We start from the raw sequence: 19,619 nt of genomic DNA, 5'->3' as shown, positions 1-19,619 counted from the left end.
ATCAGGTCAAGCAGAAATTATCTCAGTTTTGGATAAGGTCAAGTCCAGCTAAAAATGTTACATTACAATAACATGCAATGAAATAACATAAATTTAAAAAATTACAGAAAAAAGATTAAATTAAATATACATAACACTATCAACGATTGAACCGCTGAGTCTAAATTAATTGAACTTGATATGGTAACACTGTGGAAAAGGGATATTATGATTCGCTTCCTTTCCTATGGCTTCAAATGAGAGTTCAAAGTTCGAAATATATTAAAAGTTCAATAACGGTTAAACTTGTCAATTAGGTTTAGTAAACTTTCCTATATGCATTAATAGCAGAAGGACACATATCGTCTAACAAATTTTGTATCAAGACCCCAGGATTACCATACGGTGTGGTATGGGAGATAGACAGTCCGGTGTATGTGGTTCTGGGCTTAGACGTTCCGCTATATGTGATACGGGGGTTAGATTGTCTGGTATATGTGATATGTGGATAAGACGTTCCGGTATATGTGGTATGGGGTTAGACGGTCCGCTGTATGTGTAATGGTAGTTAGACGGCCGGTATATGTGGTATGGGGATTAGACGTTTCAGTACATGTGGTTTAGGGGATAGACAGTCCCGTATATGTAGTATGGGGGTTACACGGTCATGAAGCAAAGGAAGATAACGCAGAGAATTTTGATAACTTTTAAGCGTAAGAAAATCTTATGCCATTTAGTGTGTGTTTCTTTTCTCTCAAAGATATCCGTATGAATATTTCGCACATCTAAGAAATCATTTTGCGTAAGATTTTCTTTTGTATGGGAAGTAATATTATGCAATCCTTTGTTTCATCTGCAACCTTCTGAAAATATTTGATATTAGTTGATAATACTTAGAATAAAGTTTCAACAGGACTTTAATTTCACTTTTGCTCCCAGTATTTGAATTGTAAGATCGGAATATGAGAAAAAGGCACCATTCATTCGTGCCGTAACACCCTATCCTTGTTCAAGTTTCTATTTTGATCAGCATTTAAAGAACACAAAGTATGCACGATCTTTTTCTCCACAACCATACGTACGAAAAATGTTTGCACTTGCATTTGTCGGGGACTTGCAGTAAAGTTATGTAAAATTGTGAGGGATACTTACTAAAGTGTACCTAATTCTCGTCAGTGAAGCAACTGTGATCATACAGGAACGTTGTACTTAAAAGCTTCGCAGTGGTATATCTATCATAATTTTCAAGCCCAGATATACAAGTCTAATGAGAATGGATATTTGACAGGATCAATACGTTTTCTATAATTTCAGTCACATTTGTAGATGTTTGGTGTTTTTTTTATTAAGCTTGCTGTCACCCTGTCAAGCTTGTAAAAGTACTTCTATAGTAGCCTTTTGAATAGGTTTAACAGCTTTTATATAATTAGGAGTATTTTACCAAATGTGCCGAAATTCCATTCAGTCACGTATAAGTGCAGATGTTTTTACCACTGATGCTGTAAATGCCGTGCCGTTGGGAGAATATATTCATACAGACGACGAATATTACAATTTCCCTAATGATTTTGGTTTTGTTTATTTGTTGTTTTATTTAGCGATCGGAAGCGGGAAGTGCTTGGGACTGTTCCAATGTACATGTATGAGACAATTATGCAAATCATGAGATATCGATTGATCTTTAACCGATTAATGTGAAAAGCGAGTAGTGCCAGGGCATGATGTTGACTAAATAGAACAGGAAGTAACTTAAACGTTTGTTTTGAAATGATGTTACAAGGTACCTGATGTATTGTCTCTCTTAATGCTGAACAACACACACACACACACACACACACACACACACACACACACACACACATATATATATATATATATATATATATATATATATATATATATATATATATATATATATATATATATATATATATATTCTTAGAAAATCCATAAATCCAAGGCCAACGAGGACATTCTGAATATAAAAACAGATGTCACTGATGACATTATTACCAAAGGAATCGATCGCTAAACCTTTTTGCGTCAAGCTAGTTAAGTCTCATCAATGGATTATATTTGTCCAGCTATTGTTCATTCAGATACCTTAAAAATTCAGAAACGTTATTACTAAAGAATCTCACTAAGGTAAAACAACTTTTTTGACTATACAATTCTGTCAAATATAGACACTATTGATAGTAATGTATGCAGATATTTCTTTGATAGGTAAACCATCCGCTGCGTGAAAGTCTGACTCTTATTTCTGCCTTATACATGCGACAATTATGACACACTGTGTTGTGTAACTTTACAAATTATTTATGTCCCACAGAAAGTCTCATGATGTAAATATAGTAAAATATTTTCTGTTTGATTTCAATATCAATATATTTCATTTCGATTTAACATAGAAACACAAATGATTTATAAAGAAGATCACGCGGGTATGACCCTCAAAGATTAAAAGACATATAGTTTGAAAAAGAATAGAAACCAAAATCATATTTGCTGTTAAACTTCTTTCAATACAACAAATCTGCCACAGGTTATTCAAAGGTAAAAACACACACGGTGGACCAATGTACCTAACCTACATCTGTGTGCATGGACATTCGCATTTATACGCATGAATAAGAAGATATACGTATACAATGAAAACTGTAGAGACATTACATTTGTATCTCTCGTTTCCTTGACGCTTGCTGTTTAATTAGTGATATATTGGAATAATCGCATCAAGGCTGTATCGACGCAGACACCAACGCTGGTGTATGCTTCTAATAGCGTATTTTAAGGCCAATAACACATTTGCATTGAACACTTTCCAATTCTGATTGAAATGACACAAAAAGCTTCAAAACTGCAATAATTAGATTGTAAAGCTAACAAGATCGTTCTAAATGAAAACCAATCAGTCGGATATCAGGAATGTGAACTTAAGATCGAAAAAGTGGAAATAAAAAGAGATTACTACAAGGCATAATGCAGACAGTTCAAAAAGAGAGAGAGAGAGAGAGAGAGAGAGAGAGAGAGAGAGAGATGGTAATTTGCAGACTTGTATGTTTAGAGCCTGTCAAAAAGACCCTGATAAGGAAGACAAGAATATGCATGAAAAGTAAGATTAATTGAAATCCTCATCCACATTTCAACTTTTAAATTAAAAAATATTTAGCAATCCACCTTATCAAGGTTTATCAAACATCTCGATTTTGTGGGTAGTTACGACTGAAGCGGGTCTAGTTATGTATCACATGCAAAAGCCATGTACGATGTGAGACTAAAAAGACGTTACGACATTACGGCCCCATTTCAGTGAGTGGAATACAACTGTGTTATTCAGACAGCGCACACCAGCAACGAAGAAGGAGGCAATGCAGTGGTGTCACTAGGGGGTGCGGGTGGTGCGGACCGCACCGGGTGACACCAACACAGGGGGTGACACCAAAATGACTGTCTATAACATTCTTGAATTCTTGTGCAGGAAAGGGGTCCATGGGGCACTAAAAGTAGAGGAAGCCGCCGGAAAAAAAGAATCGATCGGGATGTGGGACTCGGCTAGGATTAGGAAGAATAGGAAAAGAGCGGAGAGGAGGAAAGAGGCACAGGAGTTTGTCTCCAACCAAACACCGCACTGCCAAGTTGAACCAGCCCCAATGTCGATACCCACTCCTGTCTCCATATCGGCAACATGTCGGATTCCCCCTATCCCACCCGACCAGTACTACAACACTGCGACAGACTGTAACTACCGAGAAAGAAATGCAGAGTGAAGAAGAACCAGAACCACATTGGTAACACTGGTCAACAGTGAAATCATTACTGACTTGAAAAGGCCCTAATCTGTAGTATTTTGGTGTGCCGAACACGAATATAACCGTGAACAATTTGTATTGGCTCTCGTTTTGAAGATATTCATATACCTCATTTTCTATGTTTCACTGTGTAAATTTCTCCAGTAGGACTGCAGCAACATCCGGAATAATGATGTAACATTGCATAATACCATCATGCTCACATCATCCACAGTTGATTGCATCATTTTCTGATGCAATGCAATACTAATGCCATGCGGCTGCTGAAGTAAGTTGACGTCAGCAGTGTACTATACATGTGTAGGCCTATTATACTAATGCCAGGCGGCTGCTGAAGCTGACGTAAGCAGTGTACTATATAAAGCCCAATCAGATAGGTTCAGCATTTAAAATATTTTAGACGTTGTGCGAGACAGTTCAAGCTACTGTTACATAAAACTTATTATTTTATCCATTTACGTACAATAAAGAACAGTAATGCCTCGAAAGTGTGTTAATACCGCGGACAATTTTTGCTATATTTGTGGGGAAGTGACATTTGCCAACCAGAAGAAAAGTATCAATTCTCAAGTGAAGAAGGCATATCATCTTTACTTCGGATGCAAGGTTGGTGACCAAGACAAGCCTTGGGCTCCGCATATATGCTGTGCTACATGTACAACACAGCTTTCACAGTGGTTTAATTGGAAAAGGTCATCAATGCCGTTTGCAGTCCCAATGGTGTGGACAGAGCCAAGCAACCACCTAAATGACTGTTACTTCTGCTTGGTTCCTCCTCTTTCCGGCGGAATAACGAAGCGAAAGAAGTCGAGAATAGTCTACCCAAACATTCCGTCTGCATTGAGACCAGTTCCACATGGTGAGGGACTTCCTATTCCAGAACCTCCAGCAGAATATTCTCTTGATTCATCTGACGAAGACAAAGGTGAGTCGACCTGTTCTTCTCCTGGTCCATCAGCATGCAGTGATCCAGATTTTCACTGTGGTGCATCATCAACCCCACACAGAATAACACAGGAAGAACTAAATGACCTGATTCGTGATTTGGACTTATCAAAGAACAAGGCAGAATTGCTAGGATCAAGACTCCAACAATGGAATCTTCTAGAAGAAGATGTCACAATTACTGCATATCGAAAGCGCCACCAGCAATTGGAGCCTTTCTTCAGAAAGGAAAGTAATCTGATATTCTGTTCCGATATTGAGGGCCTCATGAATGCTTTAAAAATCACTCATGACCCACAAGAATGGAGACTATTTGTGGACTCTTCGAAACTGAGTCTCAAGGCTGTGCTTTTGCACAATGGAAACATTCTTCCATCTATTCCAGTAGCGTATGCTGTCCACATGAAAGAGACATACGATAACTTAAGGCAGCTACTGAATTCCATTGAGTATAACAAGTACAGCTGGCACCTCTGTGGTGATTTGAAGGTAGTTGCCCTTTTAATGGGACTGCAGCAAGGATATACAAAATACATGTGTTTCTTATGCGAGTGGGATAGCCGAGCAAGGGAAATGCACTACATGAGGAAGGAATGGACTCACAGGCAGAATGTAGCCATTGGAGAGAAGAATATCCAACACCCAGCTCTGGTTGAGGCTCAGAAAATCTTGCTACCACCCCTTCACATCAAACTAGGTTTGATGAAGAACTTCGTGAAAGCCATTGACCGGACTTTGCCAGCATTCCGATACCTGCATGAAAAATTCCCTCGACTCAGCGAAGCAAAGATTAAAGAGGGAGTTTTTGTGGGTCCTCAGATTCGAGAGCTTTTCAAAGATGACCGGTTCAACAACTTGCTGGAAGGTGACGCGAAACAAGCATGGAATGCTTTTCGCCTAGTTTCTACAAACTTCCTCGGAAATGTTAGGGCAGAAAACTATAAGGAACTAGTAGAAGACATGTTGATGAAGTATAAGAAACTTGGCTGCAATATGTCTCTAAAGATTCACTTCCTTCATTCCCATTTGGATTTCTTTCCTAGCAACTGTGGTATTGTTAGTGATGAACACGGCGAACGTTTTCATCAAGATATCGCAACAATGGAACAAAGATACCAGGGAAAATGGTCCACTACAATGCTGGCTGACTACTGCTGGACACTCCTCAGAGATGCTCCCGAACAGCTGTACAAGAGACAGGCGAAGAAATCTAAGATGTAGTCAATGACTTGATTTTTTATAGGTAGGCTATTACAGTTGACCTTTTACTATTGGAATGCATTTCGTTATGTAAACATTAATTTCTTGCAGATTACAAAAAAACTAGAGCCAATTTTGCAATTTGACTGTCATATTCGTGTTCAGCACATAAAAATTGATAAGAATTGACTAATTTTATTTCAGTAACATGACTTTTGTAAAAATTTGTTGTCCAGTGTAATCTGAATACGAATCCGTAGAGCAGAAAGAAAGAGAAAGAAGAAAGAGAAAAGCAAAAAGTCAGAAAAGAACTAATAGACTTGGGACTGCCTGATGCACTGGAAGACAATAGGAAGACTAGCCACCGTGAAAATGCCTTAAAGTACATTGCCCGGCGGTCGTTGAGAATATGGCAACAAAAACCATCACAGTGGCAGTTTTGAGTGCACGTAATGCGAACAAAGTACTGGGGTATATACACCTATTTCATCAAAACAGGCCTAGTACGAACAGCAAAAGAGAGGACGGAAATACACGACCGGCACCAATTTCCGGAAGAGATGTACCACGAGAGAAAGAGCGCAGAAGATAGAGTGACAGAAGATCTTCGGAGCCGAAAATACAGTCTGCCGCAGTAAAACAGCCCTGCAAGGGCTACATCTTGGATATTGCGCTTGCCACGTAAGACCCGCATTTAGTCACACAGCTCTCTCAAATTGTCTAAAGTAACTGGAAATAAGAATAACGAATTCAAACTGACATTGTGCCACAAATGCCCTTAACACTAGATTAAGATCACTAAAAGAACGAAGGAAGGGAAACTTATACCTGATGATTGGGGTAATTGCGTCTTTACTACATGTTTGCTTAGTACCAAAATTCAGATCTACTTAAATCTTCCAGTTCAAAATGATATGATTTTATGCAACACATACATGAAATAATTAGGGACAGCCCGATCATAGATAACAGGGCGAAATTTGACAATATAGAAGGGCATAAATAATGGATAACAATTATACCCGAGGCTTTCATTCTGACCCGAAAGCCTTATTTGGGCGATAAATGTCTGGCTCGGAAAGTATCCTAGCCGAGTCGAGACACCCCAATTAAGATCACAAAATTTTACTATTACTGTAAACAGACATGATTGGTTAAATTTTGAGGAAATATACGAGCACACATAGTACCCGAAAGCAATAAAATGCATAGCAGGAAAATTCACAACTCAGGAATATTGGATTTGGCTGTGACTTTCACTTGTTTCGTGTTAAGTATAGGAGCCGTCCCACTGACAAATAGGAAACGTTAATATAAAAAATAACGGTGACAGACTTAGGTAGAGGGTGAAGGTTTGGGGCATTCGGGTCGCCTTTGCTTTGTGTGGCTTTATTCGGTGGCATGTTACAGAGGTTATCACAAAATTTAAGCGGCACGTAAACGCATTTAATGTAGCGAGTAGGACATGCGTGTAGGCGGTACACAACAATAATCCAGAGGGAGAGAGAGAGATAGAGCAATTACAAAAATGACCTTCAGACTTGAAAATTGCAGTTTGAAATTTGGGATTGTGGTACATATACTTCTGCTATGTACTGCTTTGTTTTAATACAGGTAACCAACTACATGGACCTTTTAAACCTCACTTGTGTATTTGATTTTTCATGATTTTTTTATACTAGGTCGCTGATTGCAGCATTATTAAATTTGTACATAAAAACTGGCCCATGCCCTTATAATACACACTGCATACTTGTAATCTGATACGCTATTTATTTTCCGACTGTCTCTCGTTACATTTGGCAGTATTCCAAATGCATGTCAATAACTATGGGATCATAAATGATTCACCAATGTAAACACATCTTTGGTTATAAGTGAAAAAGGTGTTAGTCTTTTGTTTCCCTACAAAGTAAGGTGAATTGAATTAGTACGTTTGTCCATAGCTACAACTGTATATGTGCACTTCGGTACATTTGGGATGGGTGGGTAGGTGAAAGGCACACATAAAATTGAAAAAAGAAAACTGGATATGATGGGCCATTATGATCATAACTGACATTGCTAGTGTGCCGTTATAATATTACCTTACTTCATAATTGTCGTAACTGTTTACAAAGACCATCCTGACGACACGTCTTTCAAAACCCATACAAATATTTCCAATCTAATATTAGCTCTAAAAAGATAAAGTGTTTAGCTTGCTTGACCACTAGGACAAACGAAGTCATGTTACAGTCCTGAGTCTGCAGTATGACATACATCGTCTATCCTACCACGTGCGTTATGCACCCTATTAGCCCGTCTATATTTGCAAAATGTCATGAATTAAAACATTGAATACTATTAGTACAGTTCAAAGCTTTTCTTATCTTATCGCCATTAAAACAATTAATGCAGGATATTCTTGAATCAAGTAAACATAAAAATGGTATGCACTAAAATAACAAGCACGTACGTATATATTATAGACTTATCTGCATATAGTTTCAGACTATACTGTATCCTCTGCAAAAAGCCATTCTCATTAATATATTACGTTTCATGTCATTGTGCAAGCATGGAAATTCATTTGCGTATCGAAACATTTTTGTTTAATCTTTTCATGAATTCAAAGTTTGTGTCGTTTCATACTACTCCACGTGACGATACGATTGTTTAGCGCGTCACTTTGTGGCACACTTATTACGTCATTGACAATATTTGTGTTGTATGATACCCCGTAGTCAAGTATATTCATATATTGGTTGTTCTGACAAAAATAGCAGTAATTATTCTACAAACATTTCTAACTTGTTCTAGAAAAAATTACAAAAATGCTACAGAGATCGAATCAAAATTCTACATAATCCTTATTTTACATTTAATAATAATAACTGCTTTATCTAAATCAGAAAAAATATTTTTAATATAGATCCGTCGTATGTTTTTTACTAGAGTGGTGGCATTATCTTTATTTTGTTTAATTAAATGTCTAATTAGATGCAGATTTTCAATACTATTATATTTTGAGAAGAACAAAAGCATTCTGGGATTGTTTTCTGGTAGTTTACGTTGTTTGTGAGTTTTCGAAATTGTGTGACCATAAGTGGTGATTATTATTCTTCGTTGGATTTCTCTTTACGTGTCTTGGTTTCTTATGGTTCTGGTTGGTTCCAATTATCATCACATACTCTCATTCTCTCAGTGCCATTCTTGTTCCTGGTTTCTGTCACGTCATACGACAAAGGGACAAGAACTGCACTGGGGACATACTTTGGTTAACGTTTAGGTTCAAGGTGAATGAAAAGTTAAACGAAGAACACAAAAAAGCAATTAAACTTCTTTGAAAGTTACATTTTCATAATGTTTCACACAATGTATTATACAGCTAAAATTAGAACTATCATTAACACAGTATCACTGTTAATATTGCTACACTGCATACAAACTTTAAAAATACATTTACTCCTGAAGAACAGCAATTGATTAGTTTTCTACTTTGTTTTTCTATGTTTTGTTACTGTAGAAATCAATATCAATAACCTGTATCGAAAATTAATCAGTATATTATTTGTGAGAATGTCAATAATTTCTGTCTTGTATTTACTCAGTGCCGTGCCATTTTACATTAAAGCATCTAGAAAGAGAGGGTATCATTCGAGGCTTGATATTATTTTCTCGAAGTCTTCTACTCTATCCACAGGCACAGGCACAGTTTTTGTTGTTCATTGAGTGGTTTAATGATTGTTTTCGCAAAGAAAGCGCTCTATGCTCCCTATTACATGTTCAATTTAAAAGACGTTGCAAATGCAGACAGCTGATCGTTTGATAATACTTCTACCATAATCACTAAATCTTTTAGGTCTAATGATACTCTTTTTGTTACTGAATAGCGGGCAATAAACCCCATTCCGTGTTATACGTTTGTTTTAGAAAAGAGCAGATCTTAGGAATCAAAACCCAATCTAAATCTCTGCCAATTCATATTCACTCACCGTAACGAAATATCGCCAAGTTTAAACGACCGATCCGTCAGCAAGGTGTCAATGATAGTTACTTGTCAAATGTACACTCACCTCGTACATTTAGATTACGCCGGCTAGTTTCGTTAAAAGCCTCGAATAATGTTTACGTGGTAATTTACAGAAAAATCTTAATATGTGTTCGACAGTAATGTCGACGAAGAAAAAGAAATTTAGATTCCATTAAGTGTAGGTTTGATTGAGATGTTGCTAATGATAAAAAAAGAGACGGTTAGCCTGAATGCTTTAGATTGTAAGCTGTCCCTTCACAATTTCTACGTATTCATCTTTTTAATAACTGATTTGTTCCGAACGACAGCAATCCGTATGCATTTCAGATATGATCCATCGGATAGATCAAGACTTTGAAAATGACAATGCGTCGAGACCGTCCACATCTCCCTGCCATTTCCGCCCCCACCGTAACGGTGTTGCGCTCATCGTGGATCTTCGTGGATCTCGCAAGATGGCCTTATTGTCACAATATGTGTCTTTTTAACTTTTATCTCTTTTTTGATGCAGGAAATGACTTTGTCAGAACATACTTTTTATTTTTCATATTTGTTTTATTTTTATCTTCCATTAACCTATAAAAAGTATTTATCCTAATTAGTTAAAAGACGTTGTACTAACATGTTTTTACCCCGTACAGACAGTAAAAAGCACTAATATCGAGAATTTGGAATGTAAAATAGTTTAACCCCGATTTAGAGATATACTGAAAACGTAAGAGCAACCATTCTCCAAAATTAAATGATTCGCCCACACTTGATTCAGCCTGCTTGAAAATTGAATGATTAAACAAACACATATGACCAAGTTACACTAACACGCATGCCAGCCTCATATTCTTGATGTCTAAAAACTCCGAACTAAAATAAATCTCAGCCGCAACATGCAAACATGTTTATAACAATTCACAAGGAATTAAATTAGATTTCTAAAAGAGGAAGTAAATTACAACGTTCACGGAATACATGTTACTGAGTTCGATATTAATCACTAGATTGGTATTTTGTACATTACTCTAAACTCAAGTCATTGTCAATATGAACATTATAATGGCTAGGCTTCTAAATAAACTATAATTTTATGAGTTAAATCTACGACGAATATAAATATAGTTTTGCCATTAACATTAATAGTACCACCGTATTCATTTTGACAAATTTTTTATTGTTAAACTATATAGAAAAAAAATGGACTCATTTAAAAACAAAATATGTCCAATGCAGGATAATAGCCTCATGGCGTAATCAGGAAACGGATATCTAAATAGTGGATATAATTTCTCCTCCTGGGTAATGTTTACTGTGTGGGTCACTGGAATATCATAGCTGGTTGTTTTCATTTTATTCATCCTGTTTTGTTCCGTATTTACTCGTATCAAACGTTCGTTTTATGCTTCCCAACTAAGAAATATCGCTCTGTATTCTTTCACAAAGCTACACTATAGCGTACGCAAATAAACATTGATATATTTTTCTTGGAGTTTGTCGTTAGAATATCAAATCTGTTGGATATTTCTATGGTTGAACATTTTTTCTGACTTACTGTCATTACGGTTTCCAGTGTCTTCGGAGTTTACTCAGGAATTATGTAAATTCAGATCAAGGCAACAATGTGGCGAAAAATCCTATTTATATTATTTTTCCCAGTATCGTCTGAAACAAACATAATTGATCTCGATACTGGGAAACATTAAATAAATCGAAGTTTGTCTTTGGGGTGATCGTTACATTACCAGATGTCACCACAACTAAAACATTCAACCTTCAGCATAAATTAAACTATTTTAACTCTGAACATATTTAATTTTCCTTTTGGGGTTGTTGCTGTTTATATTTTCGAACTTATATTTTGCTAGCTACTGCTAACTAAATATATATTTGTGCTATGGACGCAGTGTTTACATGTCATTATCTACTCCAACATTCTTTGGTAGACTTCATGGTCGCACACAATACCCATCAGGAATGTTTGAGAGGCAATTTAGCACAACATCTATCTCTTTACTTCGATTGTACAAAAGTACACGTTCAATTATATATGAATCTAAAGAGAATACTAATCAACAGTTTGTCAAATGGATGTGGACTAAAACAAAGCATGTTGAGAATACGACATCCATCGATTGAGGGAAATCGGGTGGCACGCCAGTAATGTTTTATTGGGACTAGTCCAATACTTCATAAACGTGTTTGTGTGGATCCGCATCCGGTTGCCAAACCTGGTGCTGGCTGCGCCGATATGATGTTTAGGACCAACCCGACTTACAACCTTGGATTTAGACAGCGTCGATTAAACGTCCATTGAGATTCATTGTATTTTTCGTGTGCAATTTTCCTCAGTCATATATTTTGGGTTATCCGAACCGGCAAGGGTGACAGAGACGATGCAATTTGTTGTGCTACTTGTAAAGTTGAGTTATAAACGATTGTTGTTGTTGTTGTTGTTGTAGGGTTTAACGCCATTTTCAGCACATGATAGGCTATTATTGGTGGAGGAAGAACCCGGGAAAACCCCGGAAAGAACCACCGACCCACGAGAAGCTACTGGCAAGCTTTCTCGCATACCCACATTGGCTGAATCCGAGACTCGAACCCACGCAGACAGTTATAAACAGTAACAATATAGATCCCTGCCCTAATTTTTACGATGATCACAGCATCACTATTGTTGTCGTTTATGCAGTCTCGAAGCGCGTCAACTCTCTCGTTTCTCGTGCACGACACGTACTCGGAGAAAAAGGCTGTTCAGGGACAGTTTATATTGCGAATAAGTACCAACGATGGTTATAACGCTCCGAAACACGTGCCCTTGGCGTTTGAAGATGTGGATCATTCTGACAATCAAGAGAATAGTACGATAATAATTGACCAGCTAGGAGTGTTTTAAGTTTTTCGGTTGTCAAACGATCCTCAGGAACCCAACGAAAAAATTTCATTTAGCTTCGCAGAAATTAAAGTAGCAAATAAATATCATAAGCTATGGTCGTAAATGGATAAGCAGCTTGAAGCAGGTCCGCAGATTTTACAGACTGACTTTCTTACGTTATATCCTATTTATTACTTTTCACTATAACTCTTGGTATTGCATAGGTAGTCCGAGGTTGACATTTGCTTCCATGCACGTATTATGATCTGGCTTATCCACCCGGTTTTGCTAATTACAGATATATTGCGGTGAACCTTTCCAATAAGTTTATGTTCCTGGAAGTACGGGTGGCCAAGTAAGGGTCAATGACGTGACTACTGAAATTTCGTACAATCGTAATAGACTAATTTAATTTAATGCCGGTTTGCGAATATGTCCCCTGCCACTTTAGACCGTAATGTTAATGTTTGACCAAATTGTGTAATTTTATTGAAAGGTTGGGCATATCACGCTTACAGTTTATGAAGGTTCCTTCAAGAAAAAACCCAGCAAACTTTTAAATACTGATCATGATATGATGTGCACTTCGTTTTCGATAAATATTCTCTTTTTTAGGTACCCACCATAAATATACAGCTGCGTAAGATAACAATAAATATTAATCATTTTAGGTCAATCCTTTTAATAAACACAATATACTTGAGTGCATGCTTTGTATGGAAATATTTCAGGAACATTTTTTTCAGCCAATCAGTGATCTTCAGTTTTTAAATACGGTATTCTATATATTACTACACATAGCCTGGTTCCATATCTTGTAAATTATTTCGTTGCCTGCTGCCAGATGCTTTACCAATCGTAACGCGTATTGATATGTTCTGATCTTCTACGAGGGAGTAGTAATGGCACGCACTCTTTTTCTCCAACAACACATTGTGAAAGATAACATTTAGGGAGTGAATCAACTCTGCCGAGACAAAAATGAAAACAGTGCATTTGTGTCATAGTGAAGAACTAAACTGGTACAATATAGCATTGCCATATGGTATTTTAGAAGCGGACTTGAAAATGAGAATTACTTTTCACTAAAGACGTATATAATATCCAATAATGTATTGGCGCCAATAGATCACTCGCCATCACATACTCTAAACCTTTTCGTATCAGTTTGTGCTACATTCTCCTTGTCAGCATAAAGCCATGCTATGCTTATTTCAATACACGAAGGTTTATTTGCCCTTTTCCACGATAGCGACTCAATGTAACAAGGTCAGACAGTGAATCTTTACATTCAACTTTCAAAGGCGTATTGTCCTAATAGGGTCATACTTTCAAAATGACGGTGTAATGTTACATTCAACTTGTTAGCATATAGCCAGTTTGTCCACTCTCAGTCTTTCGATAAGTACTACTATCAAATTAACTGTTCATATTCCCATGTATCTATCTTTTTAGACGTATGTATATACATGTTTCTCTGTATCTATGTCTTTCAGTTTGGTCTGTCAATGTGTCTTTCTATATATTCCGTCTCTGTCTTTATTCGATCAATATAAGTGCGTATGCCAGTTTTATGTGATTTGTTAATTTCTGATTCATTTTTTGACGTGACGGTTACGCATACCTTATTTCAGATAACGACTGATGTCAAGAGAGTATTTAAGGAATGGGTGATTTGTAAGTTTTGAGTATTCTCCTATAATAGTGTCAAACATTTTGATAGTTTCTATATGTTTAACTTTTTCTTTTATATCAAGAATGCCACTCACTGGATACTTTGACAATTATTAATCTGTTTTCTGGATTAACCTAATCTCTCAAATTAGTAATGTCACTAGAAATTCTTGAGAGCGATCGAAACTGGTTAACTTTAAAAAAGCTTTCCAGAAATTTTCGATATATACTTTGAGAAATTACATTTATGATAAACCGAAAATATGTATCTCAAAATAACGTATCTTCTCGTTATTTTACAATAAATTTCTCTCTCTCTTTCTGAGAAGACAAAATCAAGAAATCAATAAAGCATTCAATAAAAACTTGAGTGATGCAGCAAATATTAAGCTGCCATGTGACAAATACAAACATGGTGAAGGTAATCAAGTGTATAGTATGTTCTTCGCATATGAAACTATGCCATATCAAGCATTATGCTATTTCATTATTTATGACATGACATTGTGTTATGTCTTTCATGATGCTGTATCAATCATTATGAAATATCCTTCTTTATATGACAAAGTTATTCTATCTTAATCATTATGCTATGAATTGTTACGTCATGCGTTATTTTATATAATTCTTAATGCTGTGATGATATATTCTCAATATGCCGTATCATTCTTTATGCTATGATTGTATGCTATATCAAGCATTATGCTAAATCATTAGTTTTGTCATGAAATTTTGGCTTATCAAGAATTATGCTATATAATTCTTAATGCTATGAAATTATGCTATAACAATCATTATGTTATATCATTCTTTATACATTAAAATAATGTTACATCAAGTTCAGAGGGCACCAAAAAACACATTTCTCCCATTGTTAGCAAGGTCTAATGTAAGTGAAGTTTCAATATCCACGCAGTGGCTCAGAGAATAAATTAAACAACTTTAATTTATCCATGCAACAATTTCATCCTTTTTTGCGAATTTGCATGACCTATTTATGAAGTTATTTCATGATTCTGTAAGTTAGCCCACGACCGTAAAACGTAAATTCAACACAAAACGGTATAAGATACATCATCTATAATGTATATATATATATATATATATATATATATATATATATATATATATATATATATATGAATATGAACTGGCTTTAGACTGGTACACGATAGACGTTTGCAGAGCTTATGTCAATATAATGTCGTTTATTCCATTACATTACCATATATCGTTATAGTTTGTTCTGTTAGTAAAAAGGTAAGATATTTAAAAATAGAAAATACTGTCATTTTGCAACGTCTACTAAGTAGTTAGGGCGTCCACCTCGGTTGCCGGTGGTCGCGCGTTCAAGCCCCGGTCAGGTCATAACAAAAGATTTTAAAAATGGTAAGTCCTTTACACAGCGGATGTGTGTAAAAGTTTGGAAATTAATACAGCATTACCATGGCAAGTACATAGGATGCTTTGTCACATAAATATAATCTGGTTAGAATAAATATTTCATATAATTTGCCTTTTTTAAACTTACAAAAAATGCAGCCAGTGTATATGTAAATATATAAAGACAAGGAAAATGGAATAACGTGTATGAAAAGTGAATATGTTATTGATTGCAATTCCTATTTCAGAAGGTAATCATAGAGCACTGTAAATAAACCATTTGAACGACTGTTTACTGCCCGGTTTGTTAATTGGTAAAAAAAAAAATGCTTGTTCATTGTAAATAGCAGCGGGTTGTAGCAGTGAAGCAGAGAAGGCAGTCAGAAAATTATTTAACTCAGCGCCCATGAAGCCCATTGGATGTTAATATTAATACTGATCCCTTATGCATTTATAGCTTGAACACACTGTACCTGAATCAATAGATCGATCATATGTAAAACCATTATGCAAACAGTTCAATTTTACTAGTAGCTTTGATTTCCTTAAATAGTACTTGATCTAGTATTAGGTTGTGACATTTACCTGGATAAGTAAACGAGTTCATGTATTCCATAATAATGAATTAAATAGATATGTCCTTAGAAAATTTGAAAAGAATGAAAGAATTAGCGAAAGAACGTTCTAAGTACATCAGTGGTGGTACAATTAAACGGTTAAAACTCTTATTTCATATCGTGCTCTCTGTTTCTTTATCTATATCCCAGTATTTCTCTGTCTATGATTAAACATTGGAATGTTAAATATTCCATTTTACTTAAACATATGCCGTGATAATGTTATCCTTTATTTAAGGACACGTGTGTATTCCAGATACCGATATTATGTTGGCCTGGAGAATAGGAATTTCATTATCTTCACCTTGCATATAACATACAAGTCCCCACCTCGCCATTTTAAAATTTCACGGTTATTGTTTTTTCAGTCACCCTGATCTGAGTTAAAATAAACTACAGGATATTATTTGGATATTTTAATAAAGTAGTTAACGTATTTCATTGTCTATAATTACAAATATACTGGTGCAAAATGATATAATGTATCTATTACATGGGCTTTCACTTAGCATAAGAAGTCTTTATGCGATAATTATTAGCTCATTCACATAAATATCGAGCTATTAATTTTAGTCTTCATTCGCCCTGTGCTACCCCTTTGATGAGTATCGGACCTTTTTCATGCAGGAAAAGAGCTGGCCAAACAACATATGCAATCTTTGGTCCTTTAGCTGTATATTCTCTGTACATGTCTCGTATAAATGTATGCCCATGTGTGGTTTGCAAATCGATGCATACTGGTGGAGTTTGAACTTGCATATGCCAACAAAGTTTTACGCATTCTTCAATGTATGTTCTACACGGTTCCATTATCTTTTTATATGTTTTCTTCTTCTGTTTCTTCGCAACAAAAGCCTAGATTTGAATGGAAAAACGAATTATTAATCTAAGATATACCATTCCTCTGCATCCCCCACCTCTAATTAGTCCCTCTGTCAGAAATAAACAATGTGCATGATGCCTTGAAACTTTATGGCATATCTTTAACTTAAGCGTTATCTATCCAGACACATATTTATATCTATATTGGTAGCCATGCAGATAGATAGATAGATAGATAGATAGATAGATAGATAGATACCAGTACTTCATCTAATCTTAGACTTTCATAGATGTTATTTATCTGGCTTTTGTCAAATATACCTACATGGCACGAAGAGGCAAATCCTAGGAGAGTCTCAGCTATATTTCTTTATTATAAAAAGCTTGAAACAGTAATTCATAAGTTTAGTATATGAGCAATTTACACTCAATGTACAGCCGTGAGGTTGCTAAAGGGCCATTCAAATCTGAAAGGAATTGTAGATTTAAAATTAACTTATGGACGGATTATTAATAAACTTTCTCCTCGTTTTGAAAATGTCATCGTTAGCTAGTTTTATACAGTGACGGAAATTATAACTAACTGCACCAAAAAAAATTATTTACAAAATATTTTACAAGGTTTTCTGCACGAGCCTCGACAGTTCCACATTGTTTGTAAGGCCTTTTGCTCCTGTTGCTGACGACTTTCAATTAGGTAACTTTTAAAAATTAAATATCATGGGTGCAAAAGCTAAAATGAATCTTTATGGGGTTTATTTGCATATTGGAAGTATGGTCATCTGAAAAGATATCTCACCATTCTATATAAAGAGTTAAGACAAAGCGACCGCATGTTCCAACCGAATTTCCCAAATTTTTGAACTGAATTTCTAATCCAATAAATGGCACACAACGGGTATCAGCTTTTCCCCTCGCCAATGTACCAGGTAATTTACTCAAGGATCAGTTATGATTCGGTTGGTGAATATTTCTGAATTTCTTTCTCGTACTATCACCTAACTGGTAGATAATTTTAAATAAAAAATGATTACCGTAACAATATTTGAGCTTGCGATGTTACTGCTCAGTTTTGTTGCTTCACTTAAATGCTTGGCGAATATTTCACTGACTTCATCCTTTTTTGTTACCTAAAGTAAAGCGATGACATAGGCAGTTATTAGCATAACAATACATTTTGTGCGCCCGTAGAATTATGGCAGCAAGATAAGTTTTTTTAGAACTGTGAAACATCCGTAAAATATAAATAACGGAGGTCATGACATCTTGAAATGCAAATTATATGATTGATCTGATATATACAGTTTTACACACGAACATCTATCTATAAATCACATTGACGTATTCATAGAAAGAAATATAATTTATTGTACACACTTCAGTTATCAATGCATGGTTATAATAATCAATCTATTGCACCAGTCCTAGACTGTAATGCGTTTCAAAGAAACACACACATTTTCGAAATATAGTTTAACAGTAAATAAAATGGTTCTCTCCTACGTTCTAAATGACATATTTATAACTTGTAAATTTGTTCGTGTTCAAGTCTATGCTCTATATGTCATTCACGTATTATAATGTAATGTTATAATGTTGAACGGTAATATTGTGGGTGTTTCGAATGTTGGCATTTTAGTTGAGTAAGGAGACCACCAATTAATAACGTTTTGCTTTATATTTGAATGCTAAAATGTATCTAACAAAATCTTCACTTTACATATATTTGTCATAGCTTGGTGTGTTCTGTTTTTCATGAGCAAGTATATGTATGTAACTTGTACAACATAAAATGTCAAATGCATTACATTACTCTGCACATTCCTTTATTGAATTAATAATGTTGAACGAAGATCTTAACATCACAATGAGGTAAAAACCACTGGGAGTAGACTAATTAAATTTAATATGCGTATTTACATGTTCATGACTTTGTTCAATTTTTATAACAATACGTTAATGAAAAGTTAGCTACTAACTTGTAAACTTTAATTTTTTTAACTTTTTTGAAGGGAACAAATGGAAACAAGAATAAGCTTTCTAACTTATATATTCTACAAGACAGATGGAGCAAATAATTGTAAGTGCCGGACAATTGCTCAGTTGTACCCAAAGTGTTATACAGTAGCATAATATATCACACATGTTCGAACCGACAGTCACACTGTACATCCATATAAACCTTGGTGAAAATGTTAGGTAAATTAATACTTAAAGGTCAACTTCTCCCACCCACCTTCCCACAAAAATATATGAAAGAAATTGCACAGCTGATCGAATACAAAATCGAGGCAAATAAGGCATCG

At 35.5% G+C, this 19,619-nt stretch overlaps 1 protein-coding gene across 3 annotated transcripts in view; it reads right to left on the bottom strand.

The window, feature by feature from the left end:
* Positions 1-16,962: 16,962 nt before the first annotated feature.
* The window catches only part of LOC149797658 (uncharacterized), a 47,541-nt gene continuing 44,884 nt past the window's right edge, over positions 16,963-19,619 (bottom strand). For all 3 annotated transcript variants that reach the window (XM_089960452.1, XM_089960453.1, XM_089960454.1), the window contains 2 exons: positions 18,348-18,443; positions 16,963-17,346 (listed from right to left, as the gene is read on the bottom strand). In XM_089960452.1, the coding sequence (XP_089816578.1) occupies positions 17,068-17,346; positions 18,348-18,443 (375 nt within the window). In that variant the 3' untranslated portion in view covers positions 16,963-17,067. The remainder of the gene's footprint in view (positions 17,347-18,347; positions 18,444-19,619) is intronic.

Source organism: Sinohyriopsis cumingii, chromosome 6, assembly GCF_028554795.1.
Source record: "Sinohyriopsis cumingii isolate HCF-2022 chromosome 6, ASM2855479v2, whole genome shotgun sequence".
Classification (NCBI taxonomy): Eukaryota; Metazoa; Mollusca; class Bivalvia; order Unionida; family Unionidae; genus Sinohyriopsis; species Sinohyriopsis cumingii.
Note: the sequence above shows the minus strand (reverse complement) of the source record. Positions and strands in the feature narration are given on the sequence as shown.